The 28000-nt window shown below is 36.7% G+C and overlaps 1 protein-coding gene across 7 annotated transcripts in view; it reads left to right on the forward strand.

Annotated features, from left to right (window-relative positions):
* The window catches only part of nbeab (neurobeachin b), a 339752-nt gene that overhangs the window by 272308 nt on the left and 39444 nt on the right, over positions 1-28000 (forward strand). For all 7 annotated transcript variants that reach the window (XM_051862246.1, XM_051862248.1, XM_051862249.1 and 4 more), the window contains 5 exons: positions 107-222; positions 5610-5722; positions 18883-19020; positions 20760-20879; positions 26309-26461. In XM_051862246.1, coding sequence (XP_051718206.1) covers positions 107-222; positions 5610-5722; positions 18883-19020; positions 20760-20879; positions 26309-26461 — 640 coding nt within the window. The remainder of the gene's footprint in view (positions 1-106; positions 223-5609; positions 5723-18882; positions 19021-20759; positions 20880-26308; positions 26462-28000) is intronic.

Consider the following 28000-nt stretch of genomic DNA (forward strand, 5'->3'; position numbering starts at 1 on the left):
TTCCAGAACAAGCCAAGTCCACAATAATCAAAGTAAATGAAAGCAAATGTCGAGCTGGACTTAAGCCCTGCTTATTGGTGAAGTTTTGTGCTTTTTTTTTTTGCAGACGGATTTCTTTGGCCACCCCTCGTCAGCTCTTCAAGTCCTCTAATATGACTCAACGCTGGCAAAGACGGGAGATCTCGAACTTTGAGTACCTGATGTTTCTCAATACCATTGCAGGTCAGAATTTTTTTTGCTTGTCAGTGTTAACAAAAGCAAAATAATTTTGGACCATTTGCAATCACGTCAGCTTTGTGTTTTTAAAATACGCTGTCTAGAATCTTTTGGTTAGGCGTGTAGGTTGCCAGCAAATTATTATTTTAAAAATATATGTATTTTATTTTGTTTAAATGTTATTATCAGTTTCTTTTTTCAAACAAAAAGACTCTCTGACAGAAATTTACTGTCTTTTCCCTCATTATTTATTTAGGAGCTATATTTTCAGACGCTATACTCAGACGCTCTATTGTTGCACAAAAGCGAGAGCCGTGGACTCTTTGGGATAATTAGCGTGTCTCTGTGAGTGTGTGCAGAGTTGAAATATTCTGTTGCAAAGTCTCTGATGTGAACTAGTGAGAATTCACACACACACACACACACCTCCTCCTGACACTGAAATGTGTCATCCCTGCTCGCGCTGCATATTCATGCATATTTATATTTAGCTCCGGCTTGAGTTCGAAACATTATTGTCAGCTAATTAGATGTAAGGCAGAGTTGGAATGGGGTAAAATTCATTAAAGGCAGGAGTGGTAATGACCTGTGCTGACAGAGGTGTCAGTGAAGCCCAGGCCCACCGACAGGAGAGAGAGAAGGGTGTTAATGTGAAGCCGGTCCGCTCCTAATTAAACACTATTGCGGTGATATTAACATCTTCCACCCGGGCCTCGGTCCTGTCAGCTCAGCCTCCCCTCATCTCAACCTTTTTCCTCCTCTCGGCCCCACTTCACCGTGTGGCATTAACCTGGTTAATCAAGTCTACCTCATCCTAGACCCAGAATATCTCAAGATCATTACGCTCAGGGTTAGGGATGAATTTTAGTGTCGGTGCAAGTATCAGAATACCAGAACACTTTTATTTTATTTTATTTTATTTTATTTTATTTTTTTTATTATTATTATTTTTTTATATTATTTTATTTTATTTATTTTTTTATTATTATTATTTTTTTATATTATTTTATTTTATTATTTTGTTTTGTTTTATTTATTTTGTTTGTTTTATTTTATTGTTTGTTTTATTTTATTTTATTTTATTTTATTTTATTTTTTATTATATTATTTTATTTTATTATTTTGTTTTGTTTTACTTATTTTGTTTGTTTTATTTTATTGTTTGTTTTATTTTATTTTATTTTTTATTATATTATTTTATTTTATTATTTTGTTTTGTTTTATTTTTTGTTTTGTTTTGTTTTATTTATTTTGTTCTGTTTTGTTTTGTTTTATTATTTATTTTATTTTATTTTTCTATCAATTGCAGCCTAACAACTAGTTTGCAGTTCTGACAACACCAGTGTTTTGCATTGATTATTATTTTTATGCGTGTATAAATGTATTGTGTTGATTTGTGTTGAGGGGTGTCACTTTTTTTTAGCAGTGTTGCTTTAAATAATCAGTAATAATATTACGTTTATCGCAATAATAGCAACGGACTAATTAAGGGCATGTTTGTTTAATTAACAGCATTAAAACTGAACTGCTCATATTGTATAAAACCACTTGAGGGCTTTATAAATCATGAAAGTGTTTTATCTGCACTCTCTCTAAGAGGTGGCTGTTTAAGAGGAAGATTAATGACAGCTATTTGTGATGAGTCTGGTAATTAGCCCACACACGCTATCATCTCCAACCATCATGACAGGCCTGGAGAACCCAGAACCAAAGCCCACATCCTAAAACTTTCCACACCCTTCACACATGCTCTCCTGCTATTCTCAGTCAGTTTTCTGAATTGAGATGCCACTGTGGGTTAGTATCGCTTTGGAGGATTTTAACCTTTTGACTAAGGTCAGGATCAGGTTTACTTTGTGCCCTCCCAGAGCTCCACAGGAAATACCAGGCTTCCAGTCGTGGTATTCCAATCGAACTGTAAAGATGAAATAGCCCCACTGTATCTCTTCTCTGAGAGATTCTGTATATCAGCATAACCAGATTTCAGTGGCGTCCTTACAGCTCCGGATCACAGCAGTAGCCAGACGAGTCTGGAAACTTTTCTGTCCACACAGCAAGCACAAATCACGCCAGCACCTTTGCAATGTCTCATTGAGGGTTTACAGGGCTATATATCAAATTTTCCAAAAATCATTTTTTAGTTTTTTGTGTGTGTGTGTGTGTGTGTGTGTGTGTGTGCATTGAAAAGCAGGTTTATTAAGGTTTATTTGGCTACAGTTTTCTTTCATAGCAAATCTGATTTTGGAGCAGAATCTGCCACATGCAATTTTTTTTTCTTCAAAAAAAAGTAATGTGTGTGTCTGTGTGTGTATATGTACAGTCAAACCTGTATTTATTCAGACACCTTGAACATTTCATTCATTAATACAGTTTATTCACTATAGTTTAAAAAAATGGTAATAAAATATGACAAGATCTCAGAGTTAAACTGTGTCAGAAAAAAAATAATCTTAATTATGTCAGATAACACTTAAGAAAAACATGGTCAGGTCAAAGTGTCTGAATAATTTTTTGGTTCCAAATTTTTATCAGTTTTACTGGTAGTCCACTGTATGAAGAATTTTTGGGTATAATATGTCACATTTTACTTTATTTTGCTATCCTCACTTACATAAATGAACTATAGTGTCCTGCACCCACTAGTAAAAATATATCAAAAATGTCTGAATAATTTTTGGTTTGACTGTATATATATCAATTCTTCAATATTTGTCAGTTTTTTGAAATTGAGATTTATACATCATCTGAAAGCTGTATTTGGCTGAGATACAACTATTTGAAAATCTGGAATCTGAGGGTGCAAAAAAATCAAAATATTAAGAAAATCGCCTTTAAAGTTGTCCAAATGAAGACCTTAGCAATGCATATCCACTCACAAAAATACCTTTTTAAAATATATACAGTAGAAAATTTACAAAATATATTCATGGAACATGATCTTTACTTAATATCGTAATGATTTTTGGAGTAAAAGAACAATCAATAATTTTGACCCATACAATGTATTGTTGGCTATTGCTACAGATATACCCGTGCCACTTATGACTGGTTATGTGGTCCAGGTTCATATATATATATATATATATATATATATATATATTTTTTTTTTTTTTTCAAATGTATTTTTAATTATATTTTTATATATTGTTTTTAATTTACATATACACACATACAGTATACACATAAAGATAGAGAATAAATTAAAAATATAAATTAAAAATAAATTAATTATTAATAATAAAGAAATTAATAGATTTCTGAAGGATCATGTGACACTGAAGACTGGAGTAATGATGCGGAAAATACAGCTTTGCCATCACATGAATAAATTGCTGTACTGTATTTAATATATATATATATATATATATATATATATATATAAAGGTTATTTTAAATTGTAATTATTAGGGGTGTAACGGTACATGACGGTTCGGTATGTACCTCTGTTTTGAAGTCACGGTTTGGTACGGGTTCGGTACAGCAGGGTAAGAAAACAAAACAATTTTTTCTCTTTTTTTTTTTTATTAAACAATGTTTTACTGAACCAACTGTGTCTCTGTCTTTAAATTTATTCAATTATAATTAAAATTTACTTAAGGAGAAAAAAATCTCTCTCTGCTAATGCTGTAAACTATTAGGGCCCTATTAAAGGTTAATTAACAACAGAGCCCAAATAATTAAATTCAGTTACTATTTACTTTTAGACATAATCATCAACACTCAAATAATAATAAAAAAATGTATGTATTGTAAGCATGTAAATTACACATAAGGCAGTTTTTGCATTAATTTATGTTTCTCCAGTTCGTTGTTGAAATATAATCGTTAACACAGTGGCTGTCATAACTTGTTTTCATGACGGATTTATTGAGGCCTTACATTAACGAACAGGTTAAGTAAAATAGAATTAATATATAGGCTAATGTAGTGCATTTATTTAGCGAAACAGTTCATTTCTCTAGCGAACTAACAAGCTGTGGACACTGAATGGCTTTTCTGAGGTAAATGTAATAGCCTACTATGTGACATATTGTTTACAAATTATTTACATCTTTCCGCAGTTGAAACACTAAGTAGTACTGTATCTTTCAACATACCTTCATGTTCATTCTGTAGTAGTGAAGATGATCGCGTTCACATCACATCAAAAAGCGTCAAAACGGCATTCAATGTTTGAATTTCATGATAAAATAGACAGAGTTTGAAAGATGGCACTTTGTTTCTTAACAAAAGTAACACAAACACAGAGCTTATTGCGATTATTGGTGGTTAATGCTGGTTAAAAAATAGGTTAGGCTAAAAAGCGCGCCCCCTTCTGGATTGGAGTGTGGATCGCCTGTATTCGTCGTCATACTGCATGAACCGAACCGTGACGAATACATGTACCGTTACACCCCTAGTAATAATATATCACAATATACAAGACTTCTCCCAAAAACATGAAAAGTCTATATACTGCCTCTTTGTGCCCACTTAAACTTTGCATTCATAGCTTTTCACGAGTTTAACATATCATACTCAATGAAGACTGTCATCTGAGAGAAATTATAGGGCATTTAGAAGAGAGACAAGCCATTTTATAGCTTTCTTCTTATGATTGGATCTCCTGTGACAGTTCTTACCATCTGAAATCCATATTCCTAGCAGCAAGGAAACAGACGCAGGGCAGAAAGAGAGAGCGAGATAAGGAGAGATGAAGAGAGAGAAATGGAAGCGAAAAAGACAAAGCCACATCTGGCGTCTATTGCATTGCCGCATGTGTGCTCCGTCATGGATACTTCGTATAGGTCTCCATGGTTACCACAACTCTCTGGCCAATCAGAGGAGAGGCCTGACTGTGCCACAGGGAGGGGTGTCAAGGGTACGGTGTCATCTTCTGGAAGAATTTGCATGCCTTTAATTACACCCACTCCACAACTTCACCGCACAATGTTCACTTTCAGGAAACTTTAACCAAGAAAACCGTTTATAACCCTCCACTGCTGTAATACAGTCATTAGGCGCTGTGACAGACAACCACACCAACATCTGCCTGTTCATCTTGTTGAAAACTCTATTACTGTACGTTATTATGAAAACCTGAGTAGTTGTTATCATCTTAGCTCGCAGTGGGATACGGTGTTTGTCATTGCACGCAACACTTGTTTCTTCCTTTTTATAAACGAGGCAGTCATGTCACTGATATTATCATATTATGAATTTATGATGTCCTAGGAAAGGGTCTGCTCACACTCCTTCACTGAGAGGAAAGCACGGTAACCAGTAGTCATGAGCCCTGCAAAAATAACTTGAACCAAAATGACTCTGGGTCGACAGCTGCAGTGCTGCATGTTGGATTACCTCTATGTTTCCCACCTGCCTTGAACTAATTTCAAATACCTTTACTCTTTCAGGAAGGACATACAATGATCTGAACCAGTATCCTGTTTTCCCGTGGGTCCTTACAAACTATGAGTCAGAAGAGCTGGACCTGACAATTCCCGGCAACTTCAGGGATCTTTCAAAGGTACAAAACGCACAAAATCAATCAATCAATCAATCAATCAATCTATCTATCTATCTATCTATCTATCTATCTATCTATCTATCTATCTATCTATCTATCTATCTATCTATCTATCTATCTATCTATCTATCTATCTATCTGTCTGTCTGTCTGATGTCTATCTATCTATCTATCTATCTATCTATCTATCTATCTGTCTGTCTGTCTGATGTCTATCTATCTATCTATCTATCTATCTATCTATCTGTCTGTCTGTCTGATGTCTATCTATCTATCTATCTATCTATCTATCTATCTATCTGTCTGTCTATCTGTCTGTCTGTCTGATGTCTATCTATCTATCTATCTATCTATCTATCTGTCTGTCTGTCTGTCTGTCTGATGTCTATCTATCTATCTATCTATCTATCTATCTATCTATCTGTCTGTCTGTCTGTCTGTCTGTCTGTCTATCTGTCTGTCTGATGTCTATCTATCTATCTATCTATCTATCTATCTATCTATCTATCTATCTATCTATCTGTCTGTCTGTCTGTCTATCTATCTATCTATCTATCTATCTATCTATCTATCTATCTATCTGTCTGTCTATCTGTCTGTCTGATGTCTATCTATCTATCTATCTATCTATCTATCTATTTATCTATCTGTCTGTCTGTCTGTCTGTCTCATGTCTGTCTATCTGTCTATCTATCTATCTGTCTGTCTGATGTCTATCTATCTATCTATCTATCTATCTATCTATCTATCTGTCTGTCTGTCTGTCTGTCTGATGTCTGTCTATCTATCTATCTATCTATCTATCTATCTATCTATCTATCTATCTATCTATCTATCTGTCTGTCTGTCTCATGTCTGTCTATCTGTCTATCTATCTATCTGTCTGTCTGATGTCTATCTATCTATCTATCTATCTATCTATCTATCTATCTGTCTGTCTGTCTGATGTCTATCTATCTATCTATCTATCTATCTGTCTGTCTGTCTGTCTGTCTGTCTGATGTCTGTCTATCTGTCTATCTGTCTATCTATCTATCTATCTATCTATCTGTCTGTCTGTCTGTCTATCTATCTATCGTATGCTTTAAAGCTAATCTGCTTTTCTGCGTCCATTTCTCCTCTCCAGCTACTCTATACCTTCATCAGGTTGTCACATTCTCTCTTTCTCATGCACTCATTTGCTTACGTTTACATCTCACAAGCTCACTGACCTGAAAACAACCACATTCCTGTCTGAGCGTATCTCTCTCTATAGCTATCTCTCTTCCTTATCCACTCTTATCCTCGTTTCCGAATTATTTCTAAAACTAGAAGACTATTCCTCTATATTGTTCTGGCTTTTCTTGACAACCGTTTTGTGGAGACTGTCTAAGTGGATGTTTCATGGCCGGAATAAGATTGTGGACCAGATCTAATGCCGTTGGCTGTGTAAGACTGGGATTAACCTTAGCTATAATTCTTACCCTTTCCGCATTCAGCATCAGCTATATCTGTTTAAAATGTCTCCTCCAACAGCGCCGCAGTCCCTGAACATGTCAGCGTGGCACCAGGTGGGCAGAGGAAACCCCCTGGCCTGAGAAAGACAGTGATGTATTGTAATGTATGCTTGTGACATCCACCCTGTGCTGTTTACCAGCTTGAGCTGCCTTCATTAGCAGGAGTTCACAGGCCTGCGGCCGTCCTGACGCATGTCCTTGGCCAACCTGGGGCTCTAACCTCTGAAGGTTCAGTGCTGCTGAAACAAAAACAGGGCTTTAACCTCCCTCCCGAGTCCCTTGCTGTGAAGACCCCTGCCTTTGTTCAATAATGTAAGGGGGGGGGGGGGGGGGGGTGCAGCCTTGGGGGCGAATGTGCGTAGGAGGGGACTGTGTGTTATTGTAGATAATGAGGTAGGCGGCTTTTTTAGCTTTGTGTTGAATATGCTTTGTTCAGTTCCTGTTCTTTTTTCCCCCCAATGTTACCAAAATGTGTGTTCATCCATGCAGCAGGCTTGGGGAAAATTCAGAACTAAAGACTTGGCTCACTTTGAATTCATGAGTGTGAATTTGAATTGGCCACACCCCACAGGAAGTTCAGTTGGAATTTGATCTATCTATATCCATCCATCCATGTCAAGATTCAAAAAGGCTTTATCAATCCAACATTCAAAGTTTCTTTTGACCAAGTTATGAATTAGATATATGAATTTCTTTAAATTTCAATAAACTTAAATTCCACTTCCTTACATTAAAATTCGAATTGCAATTTTGCATCCTGTTTGCTAACTTGGTTTAAATTTGGGGATTGAATATGAATTTAAACAGAATTCTCAATTCATGGATGGCACCCAATCCTGTTATGTACAGTTGCTGACTACTTGTATATGCATAAATATAATAAACCCAAAAAGCAAATATTGCCACCTTGCATTGCAAACGTTTCTGGGAAAACATGCGTTGGGCTGCCGGTTCTTCTGAACACACCCTTAAATTCTTACCTGCCATTCTCACACAACTCCCAGCCCCAGACACGCAATCCATGCACCGCCGTTTCATGAGCCATGGTCACATGACCTACCCGGCAGGAAACAGCTGCCAGTCATACTGGTGAGAATGCCCTGCAGCACTGTGGTGATGGGCAGCATTGTGGAGAACTGCTGAAATATCCCAGCTTGATATGTATAATTCCCCTCTCAACCCCACCTACAATACACACCTGAAGTTATTCCACCAATAGTGTGTGCATTCAACTGTACAGCGAATAACGAAAAACAGGTCTCTGGGCGCCCCGGGGCTAAGACTAGCACATTTTTGCATGGCAGCTACATTGACATGGCGGACAGATTTATTAGAATCTAATGATTATTTCCTTTTTGACGGACAGGTGGCTGATAGAAAGGGGAAGCCGTCTCGCTCGCAGCTATTAATTGGCGCGTGCTAATGCGAAGCCATCATACCCTAGACCCGCACCGAGCGCAACCACGCCAACTCTCTGCTGCGATGCCACGTTATTCCACTTGTTTCGTCCAGCTTTGACAGGAAATTAGATGAAGTGTCTCCAACGGATCTTTTCGAGTGGGCTAGCGAGGTAGAGCGGAGAACTGACAGCAAACATAATTACCTGAGTTGTGCAAATCTCTTGTTATGAATGTCTGATTGTTCAAGCGAACATAATTCTAGTTGACTGGACTTGCGTTCACACAATTATCTCGCCAAATATGAATCCCCATGTATCAGTCAAAATGTTCTCATGAGTTCCTTATAATTTTTACATAACTTATATAATATGTAAATATAGAAGTTCAGTTATATGTTGATTTGCCAGTTCTCTCTCTCTCTCTCTCTCTCTCTCTCTCTCCCTCTCTGCTTATTTATTTATTACTGCATACCTTTTAATTATTTATTAAAATCTTTTATGTTTTTTTTTTTCTTAAAATATATTTGTAATTACATTTTAGACAATTTTGTTACGACTTAAAGGGTTAGTTCACCCAAAAATGAAAATTCTGGCATTAATTACTCACCCTCGTGCCGTTCTACACCCGAAAGATCTTCGTTGATCTTCAGAACACAAATGAGATATTTTTGTTTAAATCCGATGGCTCAGTGAGGCCTACATAGGGAGTAATGACATTTCCTCTCTCAAGATCCATAAAGGTACTAAAAACATATTTAAATCAGTTCATGTGAGTACAGTGGTTCAATATTAATATTATAAACCGACGAGAATATTTTTGGTGCGCCATAAAAACAAAATAACGACTTATTTAGTGATGGCTGATTTCAAAACACTGGTCCAGGAAGATTCGGAGCGTAATGAATCAGCGTGTCGAATCATGATTTGGATCGCATGTCAAACCGCCAAACTGCTGAAATCACGTGACTTTGGTGCTCCGAACTGCGGATTCGACACGCTGATTCATTATGCTCCGAAGCTTCCTGAAGCAGTGTTTTGAAATCGGCTATCACTAAATAATTCGTTATTTTTTTTTTTTTTTGGCGCACCAAAAATATTCTCGTCGCTTTATAATATTAATATTGAACCACTGTACTCACATGAACTGATTTAAATATGTTTTTAGTACCTTTATGGATCTTGAGAGAGGAAATGTCATTGCTCCCTATGTAGGCCTCACAGACCCATCGGATTTAAACAAAAATATCTCAATTTGCGTTCCGAAGATTAACGAAGGTCTTACGGGTGTGGAACGGCATGAGCGTGAGTAATAAATGACAGAATTTTCATTTTTGGGTGAACTAACCCTTTAAAATCAAAAGGCATTGGAGAAGACTTTGTCCTTACACTCAGACACTTTCTGCCTTCCAGCTGTTTACCAGCTCACTGCAGAGAATTGCATTATGGGTAATGCCGAGCAGGCTTGCTAAAGACTCTGCTGCATTTACTCTCAGAGATGCCATATCTGCTTTTTCTCCTCTCTGCCACCTTCCTCATCCACTTCCTCGGTGCTCGGCAAGTCTTTTTCAGAGCTGCATCTGCTTTGTTTTGACTTGCGGGAGCTTGATTGCATTAGACCGAAGCTGCACATTGTGCTCTCGCAGGCTGACGAGGCCAGTGAAAACAAGTTCTACTCTTCTTGACAGCGCACTGCCGGCACACACATCCTTAATGCAATTTTCTCTGATATATGAAATACAGAATGAGCCTCTCCAAGGGAGGTAGTGCAGATTGCACCAAAAGACGGCACTCTGGCACGTTGCTATGGATAAATGTCTAGCTTATCTTTTGAACATGAGAGAGTAGCCCACTGAATGATAATTGTTCTTGAGGTTGTAGTTTGTATGCAGCAAAATGAGGTAACATGGTGAGAGGAAGACATGTTTTAAATGCTGTTTTGTGGTTAGTTGTCATTACGTTTCATGAGCTTCACAAAGCAGACCTGTCAGAAGCAGTTTTTTGCTATTTTATACCAGAAGACTTTTTGACAAAGTTCATTTTATCTGCTGCCCATACTGCTGTAGCTACATGATTAGAGCGTGGGTAAACTATAATGACAGTGTATTTATAAATTCATCTCATGCTACTTGTTTTAATTTCCGTAAGCACAGGCAACGGGTGCGTTCATGAACAAAAAATGACATACACATCCAGTGTGATTATTTTAAACGTACAGCATAAAGAAGTCTGCATTTAAATCCTTCCAGTTCATTAGTAGAATAAATCTTTACACCTTCTTTAAAAACTATTTAAAATTTGACAGTCGTCATGTTTAGCTGAACCCGAAGTCAAATGCTTTTCTTTTATAGATATAGAGAATTTAATAAATAAATAAATGCACGCCTAAAGCTTTTTTGTTGCTTGAATCTTATCGCCTCTTATACAGCAAATAGCTTTTTAATTTGCAGCTAATTAGCTTATTGAACAAGTATTGTCCCTGCACAGGTGTCTCTGAGGATTCGGTTTAATTAGGTCACAAGGGATGTGCTCATATTCGTATTCATTAAGTAAAATGTGTGGTGTGATATAAATGTGGGTGACTTTTATTTTGTGCCCACAGATGTATGTGTCCTAATTATAATTAATGAATAAAAATTAACTTTTTTGATATCACACAGCCATAGAGTTAATTAGTTGCGCTTTCTTATATTCTACACTCAAAGAAAAAAAATCTGTGGTGATAAATGGGTGACTGAATAATATGGTTGTGTGTGTGTGTGTGTGTGTGTGTGTGTGTGTGTGTGTGTGTGTGTGTTTCGGCCTATGTGGTTTATGAGGCCACAAATGTGTATAATGACATGGGTATTACAATGTAATAACACTTCCTGTGTCCTCATAAACCAAATGGCTTTAAAAAAAAATACTAAACAGTGTTTTTTGTTTGTTTGTTTGTTTGTTTTTTAATTTAAAAAAAATGCAGAATGTTTTCTGTGATGGGTAGGTTTAGGGGTACAGTATACAGTTTGTACAGTATAAAATCATTATGACTATGGAGTTCCTGTAAACCACATATACCTCTGTGTGTGTGTGTGTGTGTGTGTGTGTGTGTGTGTGTGTGTGTGTGTGTGTGTGTGTGTGTGTGTGTGTGTGTGTGTGATATTACTATTAGTATCACTTTAAATTAAATAAATAAATATATGAAATATTTCAACTTCTGGTACCTTTTCCTATGGAATGTTTCTCTTTTTTCAGTCAAATCATGTGCTTTTAATATTTTGGCTGCACTGCATAACTGCAATTCTTTTTTGTCTTTGACAGTATTTTTGTATAACTTGCATTTTTTGGGGGGTGGAATTCTTTATCTGCTGCCCTGCTTTCACTATTAGCATCTGTTACGGGGTGTTTCCTCGGGCTAGTTTGGGGAACGGGAGTCTGGAAAACCTTAAATTTACACCAAGCCCTGTTTTCTATTTAAGACCGATTCCCCACAGGGTCTTGCGTAAGACAATTACATGGTTCTTTGTTCACCCTGTTAAGTGCACTGAGCATGTCATTGAACTTTGAATAGGAAATAGTAAATTGCTATATGGCTAGTGCGGTTAGCATAGATGTTAACCGCACTGATTTGTCTTTTTAAATGTACTTGTTAATACAAAACAAATTGTGTGATATGAACCAAAAAAAAAAAAAAAACTCCTTAAAGGATTAGTTCACTTCAGAATTAAAATTTCCTGATAATTTACTCACCTCCATGTCATCCAAGATGTTCATGTCTTTCTTTCTTCAGTCGAAAAGAAATGAAGGTTTTTGAGGAAAACATTCCAGGATTTTTCTCCATATAGTGGACTTCACTGGGGTTCAACTGGTTGAAGGTCCAAATGTCAGTTTGAGTGCAGCTTCAAAGCGCTCTACACGATCCCAGACGAGGAATAAGGGTCTTATCTAGAGAAACGATCGGTCATTTTCTAAAAAGGATAAAAAATATATATACTTTTTAACAACAAATGCTCATCTTGTGATCCGCCAGGCATTACGTTGAAAGGTCACATGTGATGTAGGCGGACGTACCGCAGTAGCGCGAAAAACTCATCTAATTTTCTCCTCCAACTTCAAAATCATCCGATATCGTTGTTTTACCCTTTTTTTGTGAAGGGCGTTTGGCTTAATCTTTGCACGTTCGCTTTGGACACTGGATCGGCACTTCCGCCAACATCACGCATGACCTTTCCAGCGTGATTATGTAACGCGTGGCGGATCGCAGAGCTAGTGGACGACGAGCATTTGTGGTTAAAAAGTATATACACTTTTATTTTTTTTAGAAAATGACCGGTCGTTTTGCTAGATAAGACTCTTATTCCTCTTCTGAGATCGTGTAGAGAGCATTGAAGCTGCACTGAAACTGACATTTGGACTTTCAACCCACTGAAGTCCACTATATGGAAAAAAATCCTGGAATGTTTTCCTCAAAAACCTTAATTTCTTTTCGACTGAAGAAAGAAAGACATGGACATCTTGGATGACATGGGGGTGAGTAAATTATCAATAAATTTTCATTCAGAAGTGAACTAATCCTTTAAGAATGTTTAGCTTAGCATAGCTTTTACTCTCTTTCAGAGCATTAGTTCCTCCAGAAGTCATAGTGCGGTTTTAAACGACTATATCTACACAAAGCACGTTTAAAAAATGAAAAACAAAGATGGACAGTTTTGCTGCTATTTGACTCAGCACTGCAAAACATTTGTGTTGCCTGTCTGTTCCACAGCTGCTGTGCTGAACTGGGCAAACACTCCTTGTCATGCCAAACACAATATTTCCCTGGTTAAGTGGGTCTTTTTGCTGCTATGAGATGGACTCATCTTGCAGCCAGCACCAGTCCTACTAAGAAGGTTTTTACAGTGTGCTAGACTTCCTGTGGCTGCTCACCCAATCACGGTCAGCCCAAGACGTCACATGGCAGGTCATTATCAGCTCATAAATCTCAGCAGATCTCCATAAACTTCTCTTTCATTCGCCCCAACCGTGCTAACATCGGCGTGGATGGTCATTAAAAAGGAAGGGAATGAAAGGCAGCAGGGTTGAGGAACGGTTTTGAAGTGAGGGAAGAAAGGAAAAAGTTACTTTGCGAAAACGTGATCCAAGTAGGCTCAGATCTTTCTGGGGGGAAAAAAGCAAATGACGAATTTGTTTGTGGTCATTATCCTCTGCATTAAACCGTGTAGTGTTGTTTCCTTTCTAATCCAAAATGCCAGATATATCTCAGCTCCTTGAGATATTTATTATGACATTGCTCTGTTATTTATGCCATGCTTTGAGTCTAGACAAATTTCCCACACTGCTCCAAACAAGCCGACGCTCTCCCACGCTCACACTCGACTTTTTGAGATCTTAGGGAGCATTGATCTCCCTTTAGGGCCAGCGCTGTCGTCCTCGTCAATAACACGTAGTATATTAATATTGACTGCCTAAGAACCTGTGTCGCCTGTTGATTGAAAAGCTATGGTGGCCAATTTGTTCCAATCTAAAAGTTTCTTAATGGAATGATGACTGTTTATTTTGTTAAAAATTAGTAGTCTGAAAAGCTCGACTGGGCTTCATGAGCTGTTTTAAAGAAATATTTTACTTAGTCACAGTCCTCATTTGCAACAAGGTCTAATGAACTAATAAACTTTAAGTCACCAGTGGCAAAATGAAATCGTTTGGTCATAGTAATGCTTTTAATTTCAAAATGTTGTAATCTCTATTCTTCTAATGAGACTAGATGGTTATATATATCATGGTGATTATAGTTAACTAAAATCATAATTTTACATTTTAGTTTAATTTTTACATTTTTAGTTTGCCGAGGCAAAATTTGTTGTTTAGTTTAACTTGATGTACTAAAATAACTTATAATAAATAACAGTAAAATTTAATAATAAAAAAAAAATTGATTAAAAAAAAAATATATAGACATATTTAAAAAAAAATTAATATAAAAAGGACAAAAACGCACAACAAAATGACTAAACTTTAAACTAAACTAAAATGAAAATGAAAATGGAAAATATAATAACAAAAAGCTAATTCAAAATATTAATAAAAACTTCAATAGTACAACAGTAATATATCATCATTTCTGACTCTACATGGTGGATTTGGCCCAAAACTTAATCTGAAAATCTTTTTTGACAACTGCAAAGTGCTGTTGGTGCTGATGTTTGATGTGTTTGCGTGCAATGAGCAATACTAGCAAATATGAAGATGTTTTCATCATGGGGGATCTATGCAGATGTTCTTTTACAGATGTTACCCTGAGAAACAATTACAGTCCGAATAGTGCTTATGATGTAGTTGGATACATCCACTGTCTAAGTTTGACTTTCAACCATTACGGGATTTAGAGAAGAGAGACTGTTACAAATTGTTTATGTTGTATGATGACAGGTTTATCAACATCCGTATGTGTGTAAGAGAGAGTGAAAGGGAGGGAGAGAAAATTCCAGGGCCGAATAAATGCCAGTATGAGTGTTTACTCTAGACATTGTGCAGGATTTTCTAGAGTGGTTTAACAGCAGAAAGATGGTCAAGGCAGAGCAGTGTGGACATACAGGGTGTAAATCAGGTCAGACAGGGTTAAGCCAAGCTAGATTACTCTCTGTCTTTAGCTGAGGCCTTTCAGATTGCCTTACACACACATAGAAGCAGATATGGGACAGCTAACTCCTATATAGATAGAGTTTACAGCAAACAAAACAACATTCTTCATATTTTTTTGCTCAAAAATAAAAATTGTCATCTTCTTACTTTCACTTCAAAAATTAGGTTGTTTTTTTTTTACTAAAAATTTGGAGCGTTCATGAGAGAAGTAACAATGTTCGATTTGGGAATAAATCATTCTTTTGAGTTAAATCTTTTCAATGAATCAGTTCATAAAACCAGCCTGAATGATTCATTCCGCATGTCATTAGTTCGTTCAGCAAATCACTAGTACAATTCTTCAGAAGAAGAAATAAAAACATACAGGTTTGGAAAAACAAAACAAAAAATCTTTAAACCATAAGCATATTAACACCAGTTTTGGGGAAAGTTACTTTTGAAAGTAATGCAATATTGTATTACTCCATACAAAAGTAACTAATTGCATTACTTAGTTACTTTTTATGGAAAGTAATGTGTCATGTTACTTTTGCATTATTTTTGCATTACTTTTTCTCACCTGGGCTGGGTTGGCCAAAAAAAAAAAAAATTTATAAAATAAGTAAATAAGTAAATTTAGCACCTTGTTAGCCACCGCCGTTTTTAAGACACAATAAAGGTTTAAAAAATCACAAGCGGGTTATAACTGGTGTGTTTTATGTCATAGATCAAAACGTGAAAATATTTAGAGGCTTTGTTTTTTTTGTACAAAAGTAACTAATTGCATTACTTAGTTACTTTTTATGGAAAGTAATGTGTTACGTTATTTTTGCGTTATTTTTGCATTACTTTCTCTCACCTGGGCTGGGTTGGCTTGTTTGTTTTTGTTTGTTTTTGTTGTTTTTTTTTTTTTTAATAGCAACAACAAAAAAGTAAATAAATAACCCTTGAATAAGCCTTTACACACCTTAAATAATATAATAATGAAATAAATAAGCCTCAGGCTGAAGGAAACGCAAATTCATTACTGTACAGTAGAGGGCGCAGCTCAAACAAACCTTTCAGATGTGCCACCATTCTGGATTCCAGAAGAATAGGATACAGGAAAAGAAAGTTTAATGCCCCTACTTAAAGAAAAAAAAAAAAAGGATCATAGGAACAACTCATTTTTGCTTATTAGTATGGTTGAATTGGATCATCGAAGGTTAGCAGCAAAGACATTGGTTAATAAAGTGAGATTGAATACATAAAGTATACAGAGTACCTCAGAGATGACGTGTTTTTGTAGCCCAACCCGGAAGTTAGCGGCGCACGGGTTCCCTCGATCGAAAGCCTATGCATTTTTCCCATAGACTTTTGGAAAATCGCAAAAAATAAGCTCTGTGTTTAACAAAGGGTTATGACACTTACACGTTTTGTTTATCAAAATAATCTTTACAAGTTAACACAACATTTATACATTTTGAAGCCTAAATAAAGTCGTCAGATATAAAAAGCTAACAGTAGGCTATAAACGGACTACAGCACACCATGGTCGCGGATCAACGTCACCACCACCAAGCTTCCTCAAACTTTATTTAGAAAACAACTTTATTTAAAAACATGCTCGCTGATTATGATCTGCGCTGTGTATAAATACTTATCCACTTTTTCATGGGAAATGCTGTCCAAATGTCCTGTTTGTCATGATGACGTCTAAAGTCCCCGCCAAAGGAAGTAGTCCCTTTTAGCACCTTGTTAGCAACCGCCGTTTTTAAGACACAATAAAGATTTAAAAAATCACAAGCGGGTTATAACTGGTGTGTTTTATGTCATAGATCAAAACGTGAAAATATTTAGAGGCTTTGTTAACCTTATTTCAGGCGATTTAGCAAAAACCCATTAAAAAAAACCCATTGACTTCGGGGCGATTGAACCGGAAGTCTTAAAATGCTAACTCGCTTCCAGGTTTTGCCTACAAAAACACGTCATCCCTGAGGTACTCTATTTGTGTCATTTAACATATTTAACAAATCCAGGTTTTATTAATATTCTGAGTTTGCATTTCACTGTTTTTATTCCTTTTGGTGAATACTGAATCTGTTTCTGTTCAAAATGAGTACATGTATGCTCACATAATAAGTAACTTGCATTACTTATTTTAAAAGTAACTCAGATATTTTGTTGTTAATTTAAAAGTAATGCGTTACTTTAGTAGTTACTTGATGAAAGTAATCTGATTACGTAACTCAAGTTACTTGTAATGCGTAACCCCCCAAAAACAGATTAAAGGTGGGGTAAGTAGTTTTTAAAAAACACTGTTTGGACGTTAGTCGGGCCGACACCAACAACAAACGTATAACCAATCAGCATTAGGGGGCGTATGACGGTCGAGGAGACAGAGTGAGCAAGAGGGAGATGAGACACAATACAAAACAGCTCAAAAGAATATCACTGGAATGAAGGTTTACGACTGGGCAAGCATTTTCGGACCCGTGTTTATATTAGAAAAGCTTTCCAGCACTCGAGAGAGCTAAGCGGGAAAACCTGAAAACAGACGCAGAGGCTGCTTTGATTCTGCTTCACATGTGAGTAACACTGGGTTTGAGTGTCATTGATTGTCTGGAGCTGCTGTGCTGTTTGCGACTAACAACAAACTCTTGTTTGTATTTACACTTGTGTACTGTACATTCATTTTTTGCGCTTCCTTGTCGTTCGTTCATCATCTGCGCTTTATTTTTCGTGAATAATTATTTTATAGCGCGTCAGCTGTGATAAACAGACATCCACTCTCGCATTGTGTGTGTAACAGAGGCCAGATAGTGAGAGTTTTGCTGTTAAACCACTGCACACTGATGACCGCTAGAGAATGCGGTGTTTAGAGTCATTGTTAGTGCACTCGCCTCGCCTGCCAGCAGTGATCGGGCCGGGGTTCGAGACCGACTCGGAGCATGGTGGTTAGGATTGGAGGGTGAGTTTTGGAGGCGGAGCAATTAAGAGAGGGGTGGGTTTGTTTGGGTTGATTTCAAATATCATGTCCAACAGCGTTTTTGAAAAACTACTTACCCTACCTTTAACATGTTGCACACCATGCTGAAAGATTCAAGTTTACTATATATTGTTTACATATCTGTACTTGTTTATATGGTCTGCATTTCTAAATCCAGTGCACCAGCATGCACAAATTGACCCAGAGCGAATCCTCAAGGTCCTCAAACTAAGAGTACATAGAATAATAATACTGCGTGACAGACAAACCTCAAGAAAAATCCACTAGTTTCTCCTCAAGGAGTTCTGCTCAGCCTCCTCCATCAAACATTCATGAAGATACTACACACACACACACACACACACCGTCGCACGCAAAGCTCTCAGCTCCACAGATGTAATGTGCAGCATAAGTCTTTTTTATGTGACAGTTGGTTATCGTTCGTGTATAGAAAGTGCATGGAATGAGAACAACGTGGCTTCTGTCAACGTAACAGTTTGTGCGGAATGGTTTGTTTTTCGCTTGTGCGTGCTCACTGAAAGTAATTTGAATCAATCAAAAGATTTCGAAACATGAAAATGTCCTTAATATTGCTTATGTTTCTTACATAAGCGCACAGAACAAAAATAATTCAATGTTGACTTGTTAAATGCATGTTAACATAGACAACCTTCCTGATTTTTTTTTATCTGTGTTTCCTCAGCCAATCGGAGCGCTGAACCCAAAGCGTGCTGTGTTCTACGCCGATCGCTATGAATCCTGGGATGAGGAAACTCCACCCTGCCACTACACAACTCACTATTCCACCGCAGCCTCCACCCTCCACTGGCTTGTCCGAATCGTAAGTCTCGTTGATTGGATGGATGCAAGGAATTTGATACCTTCAACATCTGGGAAGTACCTAGTTTCTACTGGATAGTTAACCGAGCCGAGCTGCTTCAGGCTCATATTATGCCCTCTGTGAATGTTATATCATGCAGATCAGTTTTTGAAGGGAGGAAGTACAAATACGTCACCCCTTCATGAATATTCCAGTGGTTACAACACAAACACCCATTTTTATTGGATCTGAAGCTTTGAAATACATTAAATCGCTCATATTTATATGACCCCATGCAAAATCTATCCAGAAATGTTATATTAGGCAGTTTAATATTTTTCAAAATGCATCATGCACTCTTGGCATTACTTTAGAAATGCTGTCAAGAGTCTGTGTATACATAAAACATTCCGATACGATAACCCCGAGCCCAGTTAGTGGATCAAATCACCGTCAGTCAAAGCGCGTCCTCTCACCGCACAAGTGAATCAACCCCTACATCTCAATCCGCGAGCTTGATGTTCCGCTACACAGAGCCGGTGAGTGGATTTCACAGGCTGGTAAACAGGCATATGTGAAAGAGAAGTCAAAAACCTCTGCGTAATGATTTACAGGCTGGTACGTGACAGCTTTATGCCTCTCAGACAGCATGCGGAGCGCTGGGAAACATGTCCATCATTGTCTCCTCCTAACGTCCTCGCTTGCCCTGAGTCTCCAATCGCTGATCTGGGACGAATGGACTGGTACAAAAAAAAAAAAGCCTAGATCAGCAAAGAAGATGAAGTTGTTTCTGAGGTTGAGAGGAGATTGGGTTTGAGTATCTCCTGATGCTTTAGTTTTTCCACATTTGTTACATCATACTTACTAGTCTACAATGATAAACAATTGTGTTTTGTTACATAATGCAGTTTTTTCACTGCATAAACATTTTATGCCAGAGCTCAAATCAGTCATGCAGAAATCTGCATACTTGATTTTCGCATCAGATTTATGATGAATCCAGTTCAAACCAAGGCATTAAAATGTATAATTTTGTCCATTTTAAAAGATTGCTGTATAATCAAACCTCTTTTAATGAGGAATCTGTCTATCCATCTTTGAGAGAAAAAAATTAAAACACATAATGAGAACTTAGTAATTGGCTCTTCCCAGGCGGCCCATTGCGTTGATGATGATGATTTGGAAGGTTCCCTTGGCAGCTCTCACACCAGGCTTGACTGAGACTGCAGACACCATCATCTTTTCCTCTGGCTGATCCAGCATCTCCATGTCAGCTCCTCGTACTGCCAGCCCAGACTGATGACCCTGAATCTGCCAATTAGAGCCAGAGCTGGGCTTCTCAGTCAACAGGCCATATAATTAACTCTGCCTCGGGCGCTGTTATAGAAAATGAGAGGACAAAAAAAAAAAAAAAACCTCCACAAACTCTCCATAATCTGACAGATGAGTCCCTACATTGAGATGTTTGTGCAAACGGAACGTTTCCCAGAGCAATGGAGAAAGTCTCCATCACGAGATTGAATCCAATTACCATACAAATGAATGCAGATGAATTTACTTTTTTATTCGGCTGATGTTTTGGGCTCTGAATAGCATTAGCGCTTTGCAAAACGGTGCAGATTTGTCTAAACAAGGGCCTAATTAGCAGTCAGAATCATGCGATCCCGCTACAGTTATTTTCACACATTAGGAAAGATGTTTTTTGGGCTTATTTGGGTCAATAAAAGTGACAGTGTTGTTTTGTGTCTGCTCAATTGCAGGAGCCTTTCACCACATTCTTCCTAAACGCCAACGGCAACAAGTTTGATCACCCAAACCGCACTTTCTCTGGCATCGCCCGCTCGTGGAGGCACTGCCAGCGTGATACTGCAGATGTGAAGGTAATCAGATTTGTACATTGTAATGTCTAAACAGGCTTGTTGCCATCAGAAACTAGTCATTAGTGTCTGACTGTTGTGATGATATAGGGACAACATTACTAGCTGCAACTGTGAGATTTGAATAAACAGTTCCTCGAAGAGTTTGTCTCTTTTTAGTCCAATCAATCAACCAAAATTGGTATCATCCAATTCTCAAAAAACAGATAAGATTGTTTTGTTTTGCAACGACATTTAGTTCATGTAGCTTCCGAGCAGCATCTTTTTTCCATCTATATGTGCGATTTTTGTGAAATAAACATTTTTTCTTCATAAAGATTTAAAGTAAAACATCATTCAACATGCACATATTTCACAGCGGCATCACTTCATCACAGTAATGGTTGTTCCCTGTTGCCTCCGTTCCATTTCAGCCCCGCGCTGCGGCTCAGCAAGCGCACTCGAGCTGACCTAAAAGTGTCATACTTTTCCAACACACTCAGTGACGGGTTAGCTCCGCTCCAGGCAATTAATAAAGCATTAATGACAAAAGCTATTTAAAATGTAGTCTTTTATGTAAAGGCAGGGCTTTTTACTACCCCAGGCTGGGGAACAGCATCCAACAACACGAGGTGCAGGCGATATGCACGGTTAGCGAGCGGCTGTACAGCGAAACACTAGATATGTTAGCAAATACAGGCCTCTCGGAACCACTACGGTGTCTGCATGGATCATGTTAAACATATTTAATGGTCAGCATTCTGTTAGGACAGAAAATAGTGATTTTTTTTTTTTTTTTGTATATTCGTGTGTAGCAGGAGTTGATTTTTATTATGCATGAGCAGCATGATTTTTATCATAAACGACTAGCTTTATCGACTTTGCTTTATGTATTCCTGTTCTATTTGAATGACTCTTTATTAATAGAATAGAGCTTATAGCAGTAATAGCGAACATCAGATGTTTGTAAGATGAATGTAAAAACTTGTGTGTGGTGTTAAATGTGAACTTTTGGTTTGAACAAAACTATCCAACAAAACTATACATCTATTTTTACACTCAAAAAATGAATTGTTGAATTTACAATGTCAAGTGGGTTCCACGCAACTATATTGAATAATTTACCTTATCAAATTAACTATTTGCGCTACAAAATGCACTCAAAGATAACAAATTGAACAAACTCAATTTAATTATGTCAACAATAATGTGTGCGTTTCACTCAGCAATGCTAAGTTGACTGAACAAACACTTATTAAAGGAATAGTTCACTTTCAAATAAAAATTTCCTGATAATTTACTCACCCCCATGTCATCCAAGATGTTCATGTCCTTCTTTCTTCAGTCGAAAAGAAATTAAGGTTTTTGATGAAAACATTCCAGGATTATTCTCCTTACAGTGGACTTCAGTGGTCTCCAAACGGTTGAAGGTCAAAATTACAGTTTCAGTGCAGCTTCAAAGGGCTTTAAACGATACCAGATGAGGAATAAGGGTCTTATCTAGCGAAACGATCTGTCATTTTCTAAAAAAAATCTAAATGTATATGCTTTATAGGCACAAATGACCGCATCACAAGTGCTTCCACCAGAACGTGATTCCGTATTCTTCAAAAAGCTTACGCTAAATGTCCTACACCTTCCCTATTTAACTTACGGAAAAAACGGAACTGGCTCCACGTTCGTTCCATAAGTTGAATAGAGAAGGTGTAGGACATTCAGCGTAAGAAGGACATGAACATCTTGGATGACATGGGGGTGAGTAAATTATCAGGAATTTTTTTTTATTTGAAAGTGGACTAATCCTTTAAGTAAAGATGACAATACTCATTTTTAGTATACTATTTTTTTTTTTTTTTTTGTTCATACAACTAAATTGTTATTTGTTCAAATTACTCAATATAGTTGCGTTGAACCCTCTTGACACTGCTTTTTTAAGTAAATCCAACAATACACTTTTTTGAGTGTAGAAACAACTCAGTTAAATTAAGTTCATGTAGTTACATGAGTTTTTAAGTATTGTGAACAAGGATAGTTTGAGTGAATATAATGATATGTGATATGTAAAAAAAATAATGGTATGTGAAAAACTGATATTCCATCTGTGCATTTTTTAAATTGTACTTTATTTAAAGTTCATTAGCTATTTAGTTTTTTTTTTTTTTTTTTTTTTTTTACTTTTTCAGAAATATTTTTCTTCTAGGTGCATTTTTAATATGCATAATAATTGTACAATTTATTTAGATATTTAGTTTTTTTTTTTTTTTTTTTACTTTTTATTTCTTTTATGTCCTTTAGTAATGCTGCAGTGGCATTTGGAGGTTTATTCTGCATTACTTCATCCTGAACTTATTCATTACCCACAATTCTCTCTGTAATGAAACAGCAGGAAACAGCTAAAAAACAGCATTAAAAGAGCAAATCAAAGTTCACTGGCCCTTTTCCCAGACTGCTACCTCAGCACAAGCCAAGTCCTTTAAAGGTCATTATGGTGAATATCATTGATCTTTTTCTGTTTTAGATAGATAGATAGATAGATAGATAGATAGATAGAGATATATATAGATATACAGATATTTTAGCATTGTCAAAAGACATCCAGCTAGTCATCAGCTCACCTCCTGCTAAGAGCAAAAGAGTAACTTTCGCTCCAATTGTCAACATTTTCTCAATAATCTGTTGGCGGAGCTCTGTCTGAAGGAGTGGGATGAGGCAGTCGTGCCCGGTGACAGCTCTCCAGGAGGGTGTCATTAGGGCGAACGGTGTAAAGCTGAAGAGTTTGAGTGTGATTGACTTGTCAGCCCATTATGAGGCTGTAGAGGAATTATTGGCTCACGAGCGAAGCGGGTTGAGGACGTGGATCACGGCACTAGCAGCCCAAACTGTTCGCAACTGAGTAACTGTCTGCAAAGTTTATAGACCAGTCCTCCTGTGAGAGTAGAGATGGAGCTCAGATCCAATTTTGGTTGTTGCCCATCCTCGGGGTTAAGTTTCAACTAGCGTTGTGTTTAATTTTGTGGTCATTGCAAAGATACTGTCAAAGATGTTTTTTGGGTGATGATCAAGAATCATTTTACATTCATAAAATATTTCAAAACTAGATCACTTATGATCAGTAGCACTATCTACACTGGAATCATCCATTGGGATGCGACATTAGGTGACAGACTTCTCATTTCTGTTTTGGATGCACTGCAAAGCTACTTTGGTTATTTTATGTTCCCGATTCATCTGAAATAAGATGTTATTGACAGATATCATAATGTAATATGTTTTTGCAATAGATTTTATTTTATATATATTTAAATATTTTCTGACAATTATGTATATAGTCTCTGGCTGTCTTGTATTTTGTAAATCTAATTTTAAATTGAATTTATAATTATAACATTATAGAATAGCACATTTATTTTATAATATTAGTATTGCTACAGCTGAAAAGTTTACATATAAATATTACTATGTAGTATATAGTGTCATGTTATTGAAATAATATTGTTTTATAATATTTGTCATAAATTTACATAAAATATATGTCATAAAATATGTCATATAATTCTTTTAAATTGTAAGTATTAATTTAAAATTGATAATTTTCATTTAAATGAATTTGCTCTAAAATAATCCTAGTCCCAATATAATAGTCAATTTTATTTTATTTTATTTTATTTTATTTTATTTTATTTTATTTTATTTCATTTTTTATTTTATTTTATTTTATTTTATTTTATTTTATTTTATTTTATTTTATTTTATTTTATTTTATTTTATTTTATTTTATTTTATTTTATTTTGATTTGATTTGCTTTGCTTTGCTTTGCTTTGCTTTGCTTGCTTAAGTGAAACCTCAAACTTACAGGGGATTGGTCTGTGTTTGTGAATATTCAAAAATGACGCGTCGCGCAGCTTATTGGTCTATTGGACAGTGTAGACATGATGTTAGCATTTTAGAGCTGTGAGAGATATTTGAGATATCCTGAAGGACTGATGAAATACTAGGACTTGACCGTCATAAAAGAGAGTGCGTTTTTAAATCCTGACCCTACACCAAAAGCAAGCTATTTTTTATAGTAGGCATACTATTTCTAATGACCCTTCGTGTGAAAGTCCTCTAGTTTTATGGTGCTTTAAAGAACTCTCTTAGACCCACCAAAGGGATGTAGTTAAACAGCTCATTTCACCAGACGGAATCCAAAACAGCAGCATTGAGGAGAAAACATTCAACCTGTCAGGTTCAGATATGTGTGGGCAGAATGAGGTCTTAAATGATTTTAAATGATTTTAAAGGTTCTTCAAAGGCAAGAGCTTTTGAGTGACACTAAACGGGGAGGAGGTCACATTCCTCATGTGCACATGCTTCAATGTAAAGAGGCGTCTCTCACAGGGAATTATGGGTAATTTGCACTGATATGGCAGTGAGAACGAAGAAGGATTGAGAATGTGGCAGCTTTAGTGGATAAGAGACTATCAGGGTCAGGGAGGCATGTAAAAAATTAGGCAAAAATAAGTGTCTTCAGAGCAGTAGAATGATGTGACTTCAATTTTAACTGTATTTTAACTTTTAGAAGCACAACTAAATATGCAGTAAAAATCCAGAATGACATTGTAACACCTTTAAAAGAGAAAATAATAGTGCTAGTTTTATCAATCCAGTCCATCCATATACGTGCGAGTCCAGTTTTTGTTGTAGTCAATAAGTACATTTGTCACCATTTAATGTGTCATCAAGTGTTCGTTGTCAAAAGTACTGAAAGGTACTTTAGGTACTGAAATTTTAAAATGTGAGGCTTTGAGCGCTGTTGAGCGGATTCACAAACACCTCTGATTGGCCATTGTGTTCACATGCTCATCAGATATGTCTGTGATTGGCTACAGTGATCAGCGCTTCAAAAACATGTTGTAAATAGACATCAATGATGCTCTCATTTGTTGTAGTCAATAAACACATTTGTCACCTTTAATGTGTAATCATTTTTAAAAATCTGTGTTTGTTACATCAAGCATTATGTTTCTCTCTATCATTTTCGAATCAAAACCAAACCTGCCTCACGTTCCTCAACAAACACAGCGGATACATCCATCAGCGCATTTCAGACATACTGTAAATAAAGTTTTCTGTCATCTCTCATGTTTCCTTTGTGTTTTCACCCTCCCCCATCGTCATGTGTTTGCCGCATTCCCACACTCTCAGAGTGTTTTTAAATGTACTCTGATGGTCCTTCACTGGTCCCCTGGGGTCGTTTTCCAAGGCCGCCTGAAACATTGCCAACATTTTGATTAATTGAACTTCAAAACATGCAATGAAAGCATTGGTATTTTTTGGATGTACATTTTATCTCCCCTAATCCCTGTATCCCTATACAATATTAATACATCTATTTTTGGAAATGTTTGTATTTAGTTTGAGCTTCTTTTGCTTTTTCTCTCCCACCTGTCCTCTCCTCTCCACCTCATAGGAGTTGATCCCTGAGTTCTACTACCTGCCAGAGATGTTTGTGAACAGTAATGGCTACTGTCTGGGTGACAGGGATGACGGTGTCCCTGTTTGTGATGTAGAACTACCAGCTTGGGCAAAGAAACCAGAGGACTTTGTCAGGATCAACAGGATGGTAAGTCAAATTCGCAACCTAACTACAACTTTCTTTATCTGTAGACATCCTGTGTAAAATAAACATGGCAAATGTCTAGGCCAAAACAGAATTTGTACCTACAGGATTCTATCATTTACAAAGTTTGCAGATACCATAGAGGACCTCAGTGAGCCCTTCTCATCCTACTTGTCCCCTCTTGACCATTACTCTCTCTTCTATGTAGCATTGGGTACATTGGGAAATGATTCAGATTGGGATTCTTGTTCTGATTCCTCTTAACAGTTCTTTTTCCTCATCCATTCCATTAACAATTCCATTGCATTCATTCGGTTCAGTTCTAATTTATATATATGTAAGTTTAGGTTTAGTTTTTTAAAGTCTCTTATATTCACATTTCTGCATTTATTTGATAAAAAATAAAGTAAAACAGGAATATTGTGAAATATTATTACAACTTAAAATAGCTAATTTCTATTTTAAAATATTTTAAAATGTCATTTATTCCTGTGATGTTAAAGTCCCCCTGAAATCAAAATTTAAGTTTTTTTAGCTTTTAGTACGAATATGTTAGCCTTAAGGTTATGAATAAGCTGGTGTGTTCCAAAACAATGACAAAATTCGCATTTAGGAGATATAAGCATTCAAAACTTACAGTCACTTCCGCTAAAATGGATCACGGATTTTCATGACATCACATCGCACTTCAGCTTCTCATCAAATCTTCTGTCCAATCAAATGCTCTCTAGAATCTTAAGTCCCGCCTCCGCCTACACTATCAACAGACGCTGAAGCCTCGGCTTAAAGCAGTCATTTGCTCACACATTTACTAGTTTCTACATGGTGAACGGCACATAGTGCACTATATAGAGAATAGGGAACGATTCAGACAGTGTAAACATGCTTTCCTTTGACGCGAATGAAGTCCATTTTTTTTTTACGTGTCACGTGAACCAGCGCAACGCGAGCAGCACAGTCTGCTCCGGTCCAGAGACACGAGATCACAGAGTAGATCGTATGCGTGAGTCGGCTCAGACCACAAAAGATATCAGACACATTTGAATTCTGCACAGAATGCTGTATATAAGCGATATAAAGGACATTATGAGGAGAAACAGTTAGAGATTAGAAGGAAACAGAGGTTTTACAGAAACTAACGGCTCTGGCCGAGCTGCAACATAAACAAAACGCTATTGGCTATTTAAAAAAAAGGGGCGGGGCTGTTCGATATATCGCCCTGTCTTCCTGTTTCAGTTGAAATTACGTCAACACACTGAATAATGCTGCGTGTTCCAACACTATTCAGTGGGCCTTTAAAGCTGAATTTTCAGCATCATTACTCCAGTCTTCAGTGTCACATGATCTTTCGGAAATCATTCTGATATGCTGTTTATTCTCCCTTTTCGAGTGTCCTGGCCAAGCATGCTGGGAAATAAAAAATCCCAGCCCAGTTTTAGGTAAATTTAAGTTTGTCTAAATTAAAAGAAACAAGTTCATAAAACTCAAAACAATGAAACAATTCAGATTACTTAAATTGGGTCAGTTTCGTGAACTCAAAAG

This window comes from Ctenopharyngodon idella, chromosome 15 (genome assembly GCF_019924925.1).
Source record: "Ctenopharyngodon idella isolate HZGC_01 chromosome 15, HZGC01, whole genome shotgun sequence".
NCBI lineage: Eukaryota > Metazoa > Chordata > Actinopteri > Cypriniformes > Xenocyprididae > Ctenopharyngodon > Ctenopharyngodon idella.